Source organism: Carettochelys insculpta, chromosome 6 (genome assembly GCF_033958435.1).
Source record: "Carettochelys insculpta isolate YL-2023 chromosome 6, ASM3395843v1, whole genome shotgun sequence".
Classification (NCBI taxonomy): Eukaryota; Metazoa; Chordata; order Testudines; family Carettochelyidae; genus Carettochelys; species Carettochelys insculpta.
Window position 1 is genome coordinate 88,728,102 of NC_134142.1, and position 17,060 is coordinate 88,745,161.

At 44.3% G+C, this 17,060-nt stretch overlaps 1 protein-coding gene across 5 annotated transcripts in view; it reads left to right on the forward strand.

The window, feature by feature from the left end:
- The window catches only part of ACCS (1-aminocyclopropane-1-carboxylate synthase homolog (inactive)), a 100,023-nt gene that overhangs the window by 45,764 nt on the left and 37,199 nt on the right, over window positions 1-17,060 (forward strand). Inside the window, exon 2 of one of the 5 annotated variants that reach the window (XM_074997526.1) lies at window positions 13,588-13,673. The exons of 3 other annotated variants lie outside the window; for them this stretch is intronic. In XM_074997526.1, the coding sequence (XP_074853627.1) occupies window positions 13,604-13,673 (70 nt within the window). In that variant the 5' untranslated portion in view covers window positions 13,588-13,603. Of the gene's footprint in view, window positions 1-13,546; window positions 13,674-17,060 lie in introns of those variants that run through there. One more of the 5 variants, XM_074997525.1, reaches the window with a different exon arrangement.

A 17,060-nucleotide genomic window follows, 5' to 3' on the forward strand; every position in this document is an offset into this window, starting at 1 on the left:
TTGAGCATATGGCAGGCTGCCACCACAAGGGGAATGTTGCTGTCACTGAGGTCTAACCAAGTTAGGAGGCTCCTGAACCTGGCTTTTACATGACAAAAAAGCAAGTTCTGCTACCATTCTGCCCTTGCTCAGCCTGTAGCTGAAACATTCCTTATTGTGGTCCAAGCTGCCTATGTATGGCTCCATGAGCCAAGGGAGCAAAGCATCTCCACAACTTCAGTGGTGATCTTCTGGTCTGGGAAGAAAGTTCCATTCTGCAGCTTTCTGAATAGACCAGAGTGCCCAACGAGCCATGCATTATGCACCTCTTCTGACCATCCCGTACTGATGTTGATGAAACGACTCTTATTATCCACCAACACCTGCAACACCATAGAATCATAGAACACTAGGACTGGAAGGGACCTCGAGAGGCCATCAAGTCCAGCCCCCTGCCCCAATGGCAGGACCAAGTAGTATCTAAACCATCCCTGATAGACATCTATCTAACCTGTTCTTAAATATCTCCAGCGATGGAGATTCCACAACCTCCCTTGGTAATTTATTCCACTGTTTGACCACCCTGACAGTTAAGGAACTTTTTCCTAATGTCCAGCCTAAACCTCCCTTGCTGCAGTTTAAGTCCATTGCCTCTTGTCCTATCCTCAGAGGCCAAGAAGAAGAAGTTCTCTCCTTCCTCCTTACGACTCCCTTTTAGATACCTGAAAACCGCTATCATGTCTCCCCTCAATCTTCTCTTTTCCAAACGAAACAAGCCCAATTCTTTCAACCTTTTTCATAGGTCATATTCTCTAGACCTTTAATCATTCTTGTCGCTCTTTTCTGGACCCTCTCCAGTTTCTCCATATCTTTTTTGAACTGCGGTGCCCAGAACTGGACACAATACTCCAGCTGAGGCCTAACCAGCACAGAGTAGAGCGGAAGAATGACTTCTCGTGTCTTGTTCACAACACACCTATTAATGCATCCCAGAATCATGTTTGCTTTTTTTGCAACAGCATCACAGTGTTGACTCATATTTAACCTGTGGTCCACTATAATCCCTAGATCCCTTTCTGCTGTAGTTGTTCCTAGACAATCTCTCCCCATTCTGTATGTGTGAAACTGATTGTTCCTTCCCAAGTGGAGCACTTTGCATTTGTCCTTATTAAACTTCATCCTGTTTACCTCAGCCCATTTCTCCAATTTACCCAGATCATTTTGAATTATGACCCTATCCTCCAAAGCAGTTGCAACCCCTCCCAACTTGGTATCATCTGCAAACTTAATAAGCATACTTTCTATGCCAGTATCTAAATCATTGATGAAGACATTGAACAGAACAGGTCCTAAAACAGACTCCTGCGGAACCCCACTTGTTATACTTTTCCAGCGGGATTGAGAACCATTAAGTACTACTCTCTGGGTATGGTTATCCAGCCAGTTATGCACCCACCTTATAGTAGCCTCATCTAAATTGTATTTGCCTAGTTTTTTGATAAGAATATCATGAGAGACTGTATCAAATGCTTTACTAAAGTCTAGGTATACCACATCTACCGCTTCTCCCCTATCCACAAGGCTCGTTATCCTATCAAAGAAAGCTATCAGATTAGTTTGACAAGATTTATTCTTTACAAACCCATGCTGGCTGTTTCCTATTACCTTATCACCTTCCAAGTGCTTGCAGATGATTTCTTTTATTACCTGCTCCATTATCTTTCCTGGCACTGAAGTTAAGCTGACTGGCCTGTAGTTTCCTGGGAGAAGTACCTCTTGTGGTTTATGTACTCTGTGGCATACTGGTCTGTAGTTGACTGGCTTGTAGTTTACCATGGAGAAGTACCTCTTGTGGTTTATGTACTCTGTGGCATACTGGTCTGGTGCCAAGATAGAGATGTATGTTCCAGCTATTGTCCTGCCATAGTTAGGGCAACGTGGCAAAACCATCCACTATTTCCTGCACATTTCCCAGAGTCACTGTATTTTGTAGAAGAAAGGTATTGATTGCCTTGGCTACTTGGATCACAGCAGTCCCCACTGTAGATTTGGCCACTCTGGTAGCTGCCCGGTGTTGCAAGCTTCCACAGAGCTATAAACACTCACCTCTGCACTGTCAGAGCAGGTCTCATTTTGGTGTTGCTGAGGTTCAGGGCTGGGGGAAGCAATTCGCAGAGTTCCATGAAAGTGACTTACACATGCAGAAGTTTTGTAGCCACTGTTGTTTGTCCCATATCTACGGCACAATGCAGTCCCGCCAGTCTGAGCTTGTTTCACAGCACCAAACCTGGCACTCCACTGTGTACAAAGTAGGAGTGCAGCCAGCATCTCCACGTTCTTCCTCTCCAGTGTTTCACATTTGTGTATATCTGTGTTATCCTCAGAGTCTTCAGCACTCTGAAGGCTGCTTGGGCTCTGCACACACTGCAGCATAATTTGTGAGGTGCTTATAATACTTGCCACAACAGTTTGAAGCTGGACAGAGTCCTTGCTAGCCTGGCAAGGGCATCTGCCTGCATACTCAATGAAAAAAGGGTATGAAAACACTTTTTTCTGTTGCTTTCCAAAGGGATGGGGAGAAGACAAGTTCACTATGGGAGGCTGGCAACACACACCAAGAATCACCCGCCGCACTTTTTTGTCCTATCAGACACTGGTAGCTTAACCTGCAATGTAAGGGGGAAGTGGGAACTATGGGATAGGTACCCACAGTGCATTACTGACAAACTAGAAGCTGTCTACCTTCATAGGGATGCACTTCATCAACTTTGTGTGCCAGTGCAAAATCAGGTGCTAAAAATCAACCTTAATAAATTCAACCTAATTTCCTGGTATAGATGTGCCCCTGAGACACAATGAGAACCCATCCTTAAGTGAGTGTGTTCACATATCACGCCCACTTTGCAGTTTACAGGCTTCTAGCTGGAAGAGGCCAGGGCCTAGAGTGTGATATCACAAGTGAGGACTGAAATGTGGGAAACTGGAATGGTGGGACATTACAGAAGTACTGGTCAGGATTGAATTGTGTTGCAGAAGTGATGTGGATGGAAGCCTGCCTCTCTCCAGTTAGTGTTAACTTTATGAGCACAAATCTTACCCTCCAAAGTTTAGGAAATAGAAAATCTTCTTTAAGCTATAAGCTGGAAGAAGTAGATTGGCTGTGGCGCCTGATATCGGGATGGGAGGACCCAGAGGAAGTTGGAGTTCGCGAAACAATTAAGAACTTCCAAATCTCTGGTGAGACCTCACAGGTTTGGCAGGTGGATGGGGAGACAAGGGGGATGCCATGCTGTCCTACAGATCTTTCTCCATGACAGAACCAAGCCCGGAGACATGAAATTACTGTCCAGCATGAATGATTTCTCTAAAGAGATGTTTCAGATCTGTAAAGTATCCTCAGTACTTTACTCTGTCAACAGAGATGCTGGAACTAGAGGTTCGGGGGTACTGCAGCATCCCCAGGCTTGAAGTGGGGTCCATTATATATGGGGTTTACAGTTTATTTTAATGGCTTGTAGCACCCTCAATAATTGTTCCAGCACTGTTCTCAATAAACAGGTGCCTGATGTTTCATAGAATCACACAAGTTAGAAATGGCATATAATAGGCCTTTTATTTCCAGCCTATCTCCCTGTAAAAGCAAGCATCTTCCCCTCATGACATTTTTAGTGTCTTGTCAAGTCTAACGTAAAAATTCTCAAGTGATGGAGCTTCCACCATTTCCACAACTTAACATTTCACTCTCAGGCAAGCTTCCCTGCCCATACAGCCCCCAAATTTCCTCTTCTTTCTTATTATTTGCACTCTTCTCATAGTTATAAGCTGTTACCAAACCCTCCCTTAGTCACCATCAAGCCAAGCTACAAAGATTTTTTAGATTTTTTATGCTCCCTCATAACACATTCCCTCTAGCACTCTGATCAATTTTCTCTTCCCTGAACTCCTTTCTATTTCTTTTTAGTACCTCCGCCCCAGTATGATGCCCATGACTGAGTGCTTTGAGTAGGTCAGATCATATTCCCCAGAGTCCCACCCAAAACTATCACCGCTCTGCTGCATTACATGTCTTTTGTCACCACATCTTGTTCTAAATTCCTTTTTCAAAGGAGCACACCACCTTCTCTTGCAACTGAATGTAGATTTAAGCCTTTCAGGAGAGGGGAAGGATGATTCCTATCAATTAAAATCCAACATACTCCATGGAAACCTTCCTCTCCCTATCCCCATGACAGGCACAGATGAAAATACACCACTTGTACATATACAAGAAAATCTCTAGCATCAATCAATGCTCCAGTGCTGCAATTTTCAAAGAGAGCAGATATGTGGATGAGAACATGTTTAAACCAGTGTTGTGCTAACTGCAGGGAGGACACTCCAGGGAGAGCACAAAAGATGATTGGCAGAAGTGAAGAAACTGGGATCCCATAGGGTCCTCTGGGGCCCACTATCATAAGAGTGGGCATGGGATTAAAAGAGTATAGATATTGCAGAGCAGGATGAGAGAAGGCTTTTAAAAAATAGGGAGGGACAGCTCAGTGGTTTGAGCCTTAGCCTGCTAAACCCAGAGTTGTGAGCTCAATCCCTCAGGGGGCCATTTAAGGATCTGGGGCAAATAAATTAAAAAAAATAATCTGTGAGGGATGGTGATAGGTCCTGCTGCAAGGGTAGGGGCTCGGACTCCATGACTCCAAAGGTCCCTTCTTGCTCTATGAGAGAGGTATATTGCTCTGCAAATAGCATAAACGCCCTGGGTAGCAGCTGTTCAGCTTCAAAAGCAAAAGTAATGAACAGCTTCAATTTACACGTAATGGATGCAGGGGAAGGGATGATGAATTTTGGAAGTAGTAAAAAACGCATCATTAGAAAAGCTTGCACATTACCCCCAAAATGACTGGCTGAACCAATTCCATATACTACATCAAGCACGTAAGTCTTTCATGAGACCTCATAATGTTCTGAACTCGATGGTCATCATGAGACATATACAGACTGTGGTTAGAAATCTTGTATTTATGCATATAGAAAACTAAGCTCATGATCTATAGTACAGTTTCAACCACATCCCACAGCAAGAAGGCACACCTCCAGAGACAGGTGTTTACACAAGACCAGCTAAGAAACAACCTTTTGTCCAGTGAAAAAGAGACAATGGTGGACCATTAAAGTTAATTGAGACTTTTAGACGTCCAGGGGCTCAATTTAAGATAGATTTCCACACTAAGGGTATATCTATGCTACCAAGGTTCGTCCTCAAAGAATGCCTTTTGGCAGCAAAACTGTGAGAGCATGTACACAACAATGCACTTTTGTTGGGAGAAATGCCCAGTTTTGGAGATCAAAAACTTCCACCCCTAGAAGAGACTTTTTCTTTTGCCCTCCCTTTATTGTCAATGAATATGTGTGGAGTGTGTCAAAGTAGGCTGGAGTCTGGGTGGATTTGTTTCACATCTTAGGGGGTGACAAATCAGCAGGAAAAGTCTCCAGTATTTGGTAGTTAAGAGCTTGGGAAAAAAGGATAGAGGAAGACTTGAGATTGAAAGGGTTGTTGGTGTTACCTTACAAAGAGTGACCACTCTTGGGTGGTAGGTATACATGTGTGTGTGTGTGTGAGAGAGAGAGAGAGAGAGAGAGAGAGATCTTGTGTTTGTGGACAAGCTATTAGTGTCAGCAGAAAACAGCAGCCATTTTGGGAACCAGTGAGATCTGATCATACAGAAGTCAGAAGGTATAGGAACTAGCAACAGCCAATCCAGGCCAACCAGGCTGAAAGAAAAGGAGCTGTCAGCTGTCAGAGGAACCAGATGGGGCAGGGCCCTTTACTGGCCACAGTCAATGACAAGGACAAAGAAGGAAATCTGCTGATTCAGTACCAGAGATGACATTTAACCAAGAAAAGGTAAGAATCTCTCTCTCTCTCCTCGCAATTGGCCCTCAAGAACATGAACAGTTTCAATAACTGAGTTTGTTATACCCTGGAAGGGGTTTTGGCTATAGGGCCAAGCCCCAGAAGGCCCACCGAGGCAGGCTGATATCTTGCAGGTGATGCTGTCAGCCAAAGAGACAGGCAGCACCGTGAGCAGATGGCCAGGAGGTGAGTGCAGCCCACCACAGCAATGCTTTATAAGTTTCACGGTTCTCATTAATGTTGTCTCACATCAGAATATGCTGTACCATGTTGGAAGAGTCTCTTTGGGGTGAAATGGGGCGGGATATAAAATAATGTTATTCTTCTGGAAAGAAACTTTGTTATCTACAAACTGCAGCTGACTAAGCTTCACAATTCCCTGGGAAGTGGGTAAGTTTTTGGTTATTCCCATTTTACAGATGAGAAACTCAGACGTGTTAAATGACTTGCCCATGTTAAACAGCCAGTGAATGGCAGAGAGTGGCTTATAAGGTAACGGTCCTGACTCCCTGTCTCCTACTCCAAGCACTAGACTACCTTCCCATTTAGTGGAGGTAGAAACAATTGCCTCAGCTCAGTGAAGGATTAGCAGTTTGCACCAGCAAACCACAGTCTACAAATTTTCAGAGAAAATGATTTCTGCCTGGGAGCAGTAACCTCAAAGCCCTAAGAATGAGCAGGAAAGGAAAAGAACAGGGAAGAGGCCAGTCCGTGTCTTACTGAAGATCAAGGAAAGACTTCTCCCTGCTCTGTTGGCCCAAATGGAAACAGCGGTGACCAAAGGGTCAAGCTCAGCTTACACAGCTCCCTCTTTCAAACATTCAGCCCAATGGCAGGACAGCTTGGATGATTAGGCAGAGTATTTGTCACACGCTCAAGGAGGGATCAGCAACTGTCACTGACTTCCTCCCTGGCTATTTAAACGTGCTCCTGGCTAAGTCTTGTGTCCTGGTCTGGCCTCATCTGCTCTTTGTTTATGCTGTGATACAATCCACCTGACCCAGGATGACAGCATGTGTAGCTCACCCTTCAAGTTACAAATCCTCTCCATGGAATCCATTACGCTGTGTTTTAGTGCACAGTTTGTGTCAGTCTTTAGAGGGTTTATTAAGAATTCCCACGCTCTCTTGGCAGGGGTTGTGCAGCGTATGGGACTTCACAAGCAGAAGCCAGCTGGTTTGGCTTACTGGGATCTTGGGCCATAGCTTGAGCTGAACCAAATTTTCTCTATTTAAAAAAGTTCTGGTCACTTTTCTTTTAATTTATAAAATGTTTACTCTTCTCAATGTCCCAGGATCTTTGGGAATCTAAAATGCTGCCCCTTGAAATCCCATACAATAGGCCCTCTCTATATTATTCCAGGAATCCTGTGAGCAGGAAATATAGCGTAATCTCACAGGACGTCCAACCTGGGTCTTCTAGGTTCTTACACGTTTTCCAGCATGGATATGCTAGGCCACGCAGCATCAGACCAGAGGTGGGCCTGAGCTGCAAATTTCAAATCATCCTCCAGGGTTTTGATTAGGTTTCATTATAAAAGTCTTTATATGGTGATGTTTGGTTTGGTGCCTTCTTGGAATCAGGTCCAGGCTTTCATGTAACCTGTCTGAACTAAAACTCCAGATCTACCCAGGACTAACCCTTAACGAAAAATGGGAGCAGAGATCAAAACGCTGCTGGATATTGCGATCACATGGAAACTCGCTAGAACTGTGCAAAGAGCTGCAGAGTAGGTTTATGCCATCTGTGTTCCAGTTTCACATCTGTTGAACTTCACACTGAGTGTCAAGTTTGAACACCCATCCCATCCCCCAAAGTCAAGTGCTCAGAGAAAATTTCAGTCCAAACCTCTTGGAGCTCCACATTTTTTATCCAGAATAGTGAGGCTTGATTAAAACTTGGCTCAGCCTTGGCAAAACAATTTGTGAACTGAATCACACCTGGTCTTTGCTTCAGGTTTGTAACATTACTGCAAAGCAGCTAAGCTTCATCTGGTTCCAGGTTCTGTTAGGAAGGTTTCACCCAGCTGTTGAACTAAATGATAACGTAGCATTAATATCTTATTGATTAGTCAGTGTGCTCTATGTTGTGCAATAAAAAGGGAAAGATTGGCTCCTTCTCCCCAGACAACATGTAATCAAAATGGATGGATGACCGCTACTGAGCATATTCTTCTTTCCCAAGTGCACTTGGGGATTCTGCTCCTAAAAATTTGTTGGCAAAAACTTTCAGAAGAAATGATTTTTGAAGAGGGATTTTAGCAGTTGAGTGGCGTGCACAATGGTCAAACACATCCCTGGTGTAAGTCTATTGACGTCAGCTCTGAGTGCCTTATGCAGCCCCAAGATCATCGCTTCTAGTTCGTATTCTTTGCCTGTATTCATAGTGTTGCATCTGGTTCATGCTTTTGTTACCGCAGCTGTGTGCTGGGCTGACTGTTTCATGATTTTTTTTCCCCTACAATCACCAGTCTCCAGCATGCACCCTCAATGCCGCTGAAGCTACGTGATTGTTTAATACGTGCCCATTCCCCAGCTTGGCTGCCTGTTCCCACACTAATTTATATGCCTCTTATCCTCTTCATTGATGCCAGTTTACCATGAATGCAGAAATTGGATCATTATGATCTGAGGTATTCTTTAAAATTCCAAAGTAGCTAAATAATGAATAGAAAATGCCATTTGTTTGTTAAATCGCAGCGATTAAAAAATGCTGCCCTTTGATGGAATTGACTCATGAGGCTGAGTTTTCCTGTAATGCGTGGACGAGATAATGGGATCATGCGAGCTATACAGGCTACTACAGATACGAATCTGCAAATGCTGTCATGGACAGTGCTCTGCTCAGTTATTAGCAGATTTTGCCGCTCAGATTGATCAGGAGGAGGAAGATAAGTGAAAATCCAAGGAACAGGAATTGAAGAGGGGAAAATGGATTTTGTTCAGCAGAGATGTGTTAGAAATCCAAATCAACAACCATCATAGTTGTACAAAACTATTGCATGGTGATGCTGCTCTGGTGGGAACCAAACATAGAAATTGCCACAGTAGATCAGACCAATGGTTCATCTTCTACCAGTATCCTATCTGTAGCAATGCTGGTATGTGCTGCTTCAGTTTCTTCCTAATTCGTATTGCCAATGTTATTTTCGCTATTGGATAAATGCCTAACAGATATTTTTAAAAAATCCTGATAAACATTTTTTTCAGATTGTAATCCCTTTTAAGCAGAGACTGTCTTTCTAGACATCTGCATTGGAATTCATTTACAAGTCTTAACACTTTTAACCGTGGCTTGAATAGAGATCTTAGCTGGCTTATGCATTACACAGGCAATCTCCCTACCTTTGCTATTTGCAGGAATGAGGTGCATCCAACTTAATATGCTTCATTAACTGGTCCTACTAGTAACAGGTAACTTCCCTACCCACCCACTCTTGCTCCCTACTATATAAATCCTGGATTCTGTTTTTCCATTCCAATTCCATCTGAAGAAGTGGGTTTTACCCAATAAAGCTCGTGACCAATAAATTTGTTAGTTGGTGCCACAGGACCGCTTCTTATTTCAAATTACTGTGAAGTCCCTAGCGCGTAGTTGTGAATAAAAAAAAAAGTAATCATTTGTCTCGGTGTCGTGTGGCTGGAAGTTCTATGTGTTAAATTGCATGCTTTGTGATGGGAAAAATCCTTTGATCAGTGTTAAATGCCTTCTCGTTTGAATTTCATTGCGTGCCTTCTTTCTCTTGCTTTAAAATAAAGCATAAGTAGGTATGCCTGAGCCTCTCATGATTTTTGTTGCCATCTTCTGAAACTTTTCTAGTTTTCTGCTGTAGTCTTCTTGAGATGAATTGACCAAAACTGAACTCAATACTCTACAGGAGAATGTTTGTTTCAAAATTTGCATCACAGCTTTCTAATATTTTCAGCATAGCCTCTATTCCTAAGCTTGCTTATTCACTATTGCTGCAAATTGAGCTGATATTTTTCACAAAGTTGTCCATAGTGATGTCTGCCTCTTCTCAGGAGTAGATATATTTCATTGTACAAACCATTAATGTGCATGAATAATTCAAAAGGGGTATTTCTCAGCTCTTCTCTGTGCTGAATTTCATCTGGTCTCATGTTGTCCAAGTGCCCATACTGACAAGCCTTCTGGAGCTCCTCACAATCTTTCTCCCTTCGTATCATAAAGTAACATCTGTTCAACTTTAGATCATGGGAGAACATCTGTTTACCTGTTGAAAAGAGCCACATGGGAGTACTTCTCTATTTCCATGTTGAAGATAACCACTTATTCCTGCTCCTTGTTTTCTGTCCTGTAGCCAAATTCATGATACTCAAGGGAATATGCTGGACTTTTCTAGACTGTATTTCTTTCACAGTATAACATAGGTGGAGAAAGTTTTTGTATTTTATTAGCAATTTGTGTATGATTAGCATTATCACTACAGCAGTTGGTTATGGTTACTGCTTTTTAATAGTAATATGGCTGACTTGCTCAGTAAAGTTGATGTAAAAATTACAAGCACATCAGCCTGCTTGCTTCCTGAATGTACTTTTCACCTGGTTAAAGTGATAACAGTTTGCATCCTCCTTGGCTCAGTAGTGACCAAGCTACCACCAGTGTTTTCAAGAAGGCAGGCATCCCCTCTTCCCTATAGCTGTGCACTTGTACAGTCACTCAGGAGAGATTCAAATGCCATCCAGCTAATTAGCAGCGCTGTACAGAGGTCACAATGCTTTTTAATCTCTATTTGTGGTGCACATTCATGTGTCTCACTGCACATAAAAATTTGTTCCACATGTCGATGGAAAAAATTAGAGGGAACATTGTGGGTATCCCCAGCCCAAAAACCATCACCACAACTGCTACTCTTGTGGACCATCCCAGCAGCAAGACCACAGTCTGAAGGAAATGTGAAAACTGAGTTCCCCGTCCCACCTGGGGGAGGAGGTGGACCGTCTTCCACTTATCCGAATACCACTAGTACATATTACCTATGTGTTTATTAGTTATTATAATAATATCAGCTGTGGAAGCTGGTCTCTTGATATCTTTGTTCTAGGCCTCTGTTCACAGAGTTGGGGTTTATGGGAGATGAGGAACTCTTTTATGAAAAGTAACCCCTGAGGTAAACTGCAGGCCCAGCTTGCTCACGCTGAGCCAACTGGTACTGGAGAATGGAGATTGAAACCAAGAGAATTCCTATAAATAGGGCCAAGTGCAACAGAGAAAGTTTCCCATATAAGGCAACACGCTGCTACCTGCTGGTTTGCATTTGTCTGCTGGCGGGTTTTGAGCTTGGGCTAGCGCCCACAGCTTTTTACATTCTTTTCTATGTATCATTTTCTCTCCTTCCCCCTCCTTTAATTTTTATGTTTTGAGCTAAGCTGAACACATCCACTGACTGACACATTTGGGCTTTTTCCCCAGTCTCCCTTCTCTTATTTATGTCTGTACATGTTTTGTTTTATCTGAAGTGAATATGCCAGAGAAACGTTGGGCCTGGCTCCAGGCAACACCATGTCCTTCTTCCATCTCGAGACATCCCTGAGTCCTGCAGCACAAACTTATGCAGCTAAATATTTAAAAGAAGGCTGTGTCCCTACAAGGCAGAGAGCGTCACTTGGCATGAACTGGGGTAACTTGTGGGATGCTAGGAGAAACCGTATCCTGTTGCTCTACAGAGGTGGCAGGTTTGCAAAAATTATGGTGGTGCCCAGAATACCCAGTACTTGCACTCCTCTCCCTCCTCATACTTCCCCCCCGCAACTGCCATCTAGGACTCTGAGAGGGAATTTGGGTGGGGGAAGTGTGCTGGCTCTGGGATGGAGCTTGGATGAGGCTCTCGATGGGAGCACGGGATTGGAGGACATGGGGAGGGCAGGGGGGCTCTGGGAGGGAGTTAGGGTACAGGAGGGATGAGGGGCGAAGCTCTGAGGGGCCTAGATGCAGGCGGAGGTCTGGGGTGCAGGCTGTGGGAGGGAATGCGTGTGTTGGTTCCAGCCTAGGACAGGAGGTGGGGGTCCTGGCTAAAGGCTTCAGGAGAGAGTATGGGGGCTGGAGAGGGAGAGGAAATTTGGGGGCAAAACAGGGGTGGGTTGGGAGAGAGAGTGCAGGCTCTAGAGGGAGTGAAGTGCAAAGGCTCTATGAGGAGAGGATGGGCTGCCACACCTACCTGGGGGCACCCGCCTCTGGCAATGGCTCCTGGGTACATGCGGTCTCTGGGTGCTGCTGCTGCTGCTCTCGTACCTCCTCCAGCCCTGTCTGCTGTCCTGGGTGCGTGAAAACATCCCAGGGGCCCTGCCAGCAGCACAGCAGGGTTAGAACTGCTCACTCATCTCTCTCTGTCAGCACATGTCCCTGTGGCTGGGGGAATGTGGGTGGGTCTCCTTTCCAACTGTCCTGCTGGCCAGATGTGATGTGTCACCTTTTTTCTCCCATCCCACTTCTTCTCTGGCCATAGAATATAGTACACTCCATGTTGTGATGGTGATGCATCATCCCCAAAGGCAGCGGTGGGCTATAATTTTCGATGGAGGAGGGGCACGCTAAGAATTTGGTCAGTGGTCAAGGGTCAAACTCTTCCATGATAGTATAGTGGAGGGGGTCTGGGATGGAAGTTTGGCACAGAAGGGAGCTTGGGGTAAAGGACTGGGGTATAGGAGGTGGGTGTGGGTTCTGGGATGGAGTTTGAATGCAGGAGAGGATCCTGACCTGGAGAAGATGGCATAGGTTCTGGGAGGTGGTTGTGGCCTGGGACAGGTGTGCAGGAGATTGGGGTGCAGGGTCTGGATGGGTAGGGGAGTAGGAAGGGGCAGAGGGTTGGCAGAGGGAAGGATGGAGGGCACCACAAGCAGGCTGTGGGTAGGAGGTACCTATCAGGGTGGTTGCCAGCCAGCAGCCTTGCCCAGCAAGTTCCTCACACAGGCTCATTGCCTCCCATTCCCCCTGCAGGTTGCTCACAGCAGCCAGCAGAGTCCATGTGCTGCTCTGAATGCTGTATTTTTTTTACCATGAATCATACAATATTTCAAAAGTTTTTTTTGTCTCAGAGCCACAGCTCCTGGTGTCTTGTGAGAGAATATTTTCTCTCTCTCTATTTTCAAGCAAAAGAAAGAAGTCAAAATGCTTGGAAAACAAAATATAAATAAAACATAAATAAATACAAAGCATCTACAATTTATCATTTAAAAATATTCATGACTTAAACAGAGATCTTATGATCTGATTTTATTTTGGGAGGAGGGGCTGACTCATGATTTACGAATGCTTGCGTCTCCATGTAAAAAAAAAAGTTTAAACCTTTTTTCCATTTTAATAATTTAAATGGTGGTATAAGTACCATACAAAGTGACATTTTTACTGCATTTTTTTGTACTGTCCCTTTTTTCCACAATAGCAGGTGGAGATATTTGTACTAGGTGTGTTATTAAATGAAAATAGAGAACTGAGCCAAAGGAGTGAAACTTTTAAGCAACGTATAATTATGTCCTCCCTTCTTACAAATTTCTCTTACAAATTTAATTATGGTTATTTTGGGAGTGGAGATTGGGCCTTGACTCTGTAATAACTGTACATTTTCCCTTGCTTAGGTTTGAAAGCTTCCCCGCATGTTCTGTGTGGAGAAAGCATTTTAGCTTGCACTGGAGTTTGGGGAGGTATGACACAGTGATGTCCCTCTCTGTCTCGCCCAGTAGTTTAGACCTCAAGAGGATGAATGGTTGGACTCTTTGCATGTCCCAGAAGGCTCCCTGCTCCCATGCTTTCCTTACCTGGAGATCATGTAAGTAATAGATGATTCTGTTTCCCTTGAGGGCGTCAAGTAACTGTGAATCAGGAATTTAGCTTAATAACCAAAGGTCAGTGAAGTAACAGAGATATGGAGGGATGAGCAGATGGGAATAAGGGGACTTCGAAGTAGGCAGGGTCCTTTTGAAAAGGAGCCCCGTCGGGATGAGCTGCGCGGCGGCAAGGCACGTCAATTTCAAAGTGCCGCAGCTGCCTGCATGCTAATGAAGCGCTGAATATGTATTCCAGTGCTTCATTAGTAAACTTCGAAATGGCCATTTGCATGGTCGTTTCGAAGTTTGGGGCTAGTGTAGACACGGCCCTAGAGAGGTAGTGAGATCTTCATCCTTGGAGATTTTTAGGAGCAGCTTAGACAAACACCTGTCAGAGATGGTTTAGATGGTGCTTGGTCCTGCCATGAATGCAGGGGACCTGAATTTCCTTACACCTTTTTGATCATGTAGACTAAACCTATGTTTACACTACAGCATAAAGTTGATTTTAAGGCAGTTAGCTTGATTTTACAATGCCACTGTCCTCACTGCAAATACCATTAGGTTGATTTTAGGGGGCGCTAAGTCGATTTTCTTACACTGACCTTGCGACTCAGCATAACGCTAAATTCAAATTTAAAAGGTCAGATTAATGCCAGTGTGGAAACAGTGTTACTTTAAATCAATTATATTAGCCTCCAGAAGTGTCCCACATGTATCCCACCATGCCCCACAGGTGTATGTTCTGTCTACTTTCACCTCCCATGCTCTTCAGGAGTGCAGGAAGTAGGAAACAGGAAGCCCAGCTTTTGAATTCATTTGTTTGTGAGTAGTGTGGTGATCACATCTAGCCATGAAAAAGAGCCCCAGCATGGAGCCATCAGGAGAGACAGGATCTCAGTTTGTCTGTCAGGCTAGTCCCCGCCCTGCTCCACCTCAGCACACCATGTAGCAGCTTGGCTGTCGGGATGAGACAGCAGCACATCAAACAGTAGGATGACATGTTCTGCCCTGCAAGGGGTGAAGGCTTCTTTCCAGTGCAGAATGTAGTAGGAGAGGCTGAGATACATTTTTTTCAGCACTTCACATTTGAACGTGGAGGCCCCGCTCTGCCACAGGTGCCATGCAGTTGGAGGTCTAGCCCCCACCTCACAACATGGCTAGCTCCACTACAGCACCATGTGGTGGGCCAGGGGCAGCCCCCTCTTCTCCCACAGGTGCCAAGCAGTCAGGGGTTTATCTGCCACCCAACCACACCACATGGCTATCCCCTGACCCTATAAAATACAAGCCTGTGGTGCAGTGCAGACCATGCTTCCAGACAACAGCATGTCCTGGCTTACATATGGGGAAGGCTTCAAGGGCAGCAAAGATTTGGTGGGGCTTGCTGTCGCCGGAAGGGAAGTCTGATGTCTGTACCATGCTAACAGGAGCCTCTCTGGAGTCCCTGGCTTTGGGGGACTGGCCCTGTCCAAAGCTGCACTGGGGCTGTCCCCACCCCTGCTTCCCAAAGTGTGTGGTTTGGGGGAGCCGCACAATCTCTATGGTGTCTTGTGTGCTGTATCTGACAGGGGGAAAATAGAGACCTGGAGAACAGACACCACAATATGTGGGATTGACAGCTCCCTGATTTGCTGCCCAGCCCCACTGAATGCAAGAACATTTACAGGTGTCCTGAAATGCTTACGGATGACTGTAGCCTGAGCATATTTACCAGTCCTTTTGGCTCCTGTACAAATTTCTCCAGGTGTTCTTTTCCCAGGGGACCGCTGAGGATCCTGTTAGCATGGCACAGACACCTGGAGAACAGATACCTAATAGGTGGGACTGAGAGCCTCCTGAGCTGCTGCTCTGCCTGGTGAAAGGTGTTCTTTTCCCAGGGGACCACTGATTTTTCGACAGGGTAAAAGACACTAACCACTAGAAAGTGATGCACTGTCTTTCCTTCTCTTCTACTGCTGAGTGATGCTAACCAGTGGACATCATTGCCCTCTGGGATTCCCCACTTTACCTAATTTTCTTCTGAAAATTGGCTGGTTGGCTTCAAAAGGAGGTGAACAAGGTGAATGCAGTCTGGGAAGATGATGATGGTTGCTATCAGGGCACATTTGGTTGAAAGTTCCGTGATGCAGATGACTCAAACAATATGGGGAAAGAAACTTCTGAAAAATGGCTGTTTGTTTTGAGGGCAATTCAGTGTGGGAAGATAACATCACACTCTCACAACCACTTGTGGGGAATTTTTTCCCATAATGCAGCAGCAAAAAAACCTAGAGTGTATCAGGGCTTAGGGAACTGTGGGATAGGTTCCCACAATGCACTGCTGCAACAGTCGAACTTTGGTGATTAGTGGGGACATGCTAAGTCAACCTTGTGGGCATGTTCAGATACTCAACTTCAACTATATAAAATTGAGTGTTACAAATTCGACTTTGATAAATTAGACTTTATTTCATAGTGTAACCATATCCTAAGGATTCTGCCTAGACTACTGGCTGTTGAGTTGCAAGGGGACCTTTACTGGTGTTGGGATGTGAGGTCTCAAACATTCCCTGACAGTCTGGAAGAGGAGTTCTAAGACTGCTATTCAGAATCAGGATTTTATCTTTGCCTTTAGGATTTGAATTGTGGGGGTGACTGGGATTAGAATCCCTTGGGAGACTGGGTGGATCCCTGACATCTAAAAACTTTATGTAAAAAGCTACCTGAGTGCTCACCAATCTAAAGAAAATCTTTGGTTTAGAAGCTGTTAATAATAATGAAAACTACTGCTGAGGTCTTCAAAATTCATTACTGCTTAAGTTTCAAAACAGTTCAGTAAACATTACACAGTTAAAGTGACCAAATTATGGTATAGGTCAATAATGAGCCTAGGCATTTGAAGAAAGAGTGGAGTTTGCTGAAATTTATCTGCAGTTTCTTTATTTAGCATAATACAAAGTCCTACAGGCTTCTGGGGAAATGGATTTTGCAGTGGTAACTCTAGCTTTTCTAAGTTCTCCTAAGACTTGTAGTGATCACTACAATAATAAGATTAATAACCAGTTCATAGTTCCTTTTAATACCTAAGTACAGTGCCCATATTAACCATATGTAAAGGGATGCTTCCTGTTAAGGGGAAATGTGAGAGGTACTTACGTGGATTCATCTATCAGGTGACTGACGCAATCTGGTTTTAATGGAAAAAACCTGGTCAAAGTAAACAAACATGAAAAAGAACAGGATTTTTCCTGGGGTGCCAGAATAGCTGAGGCAGAGCACAAAGATTGCTTCAAGCTTGTGAGCAAAATTTCTGTGATTCCCCACTAACAGACTTCTACTCCTGCTCACGAATTTAATAGGTGAGAGCAAAAAGTTTATATCTTCTTCTTATTTCTTTATTTGCTACT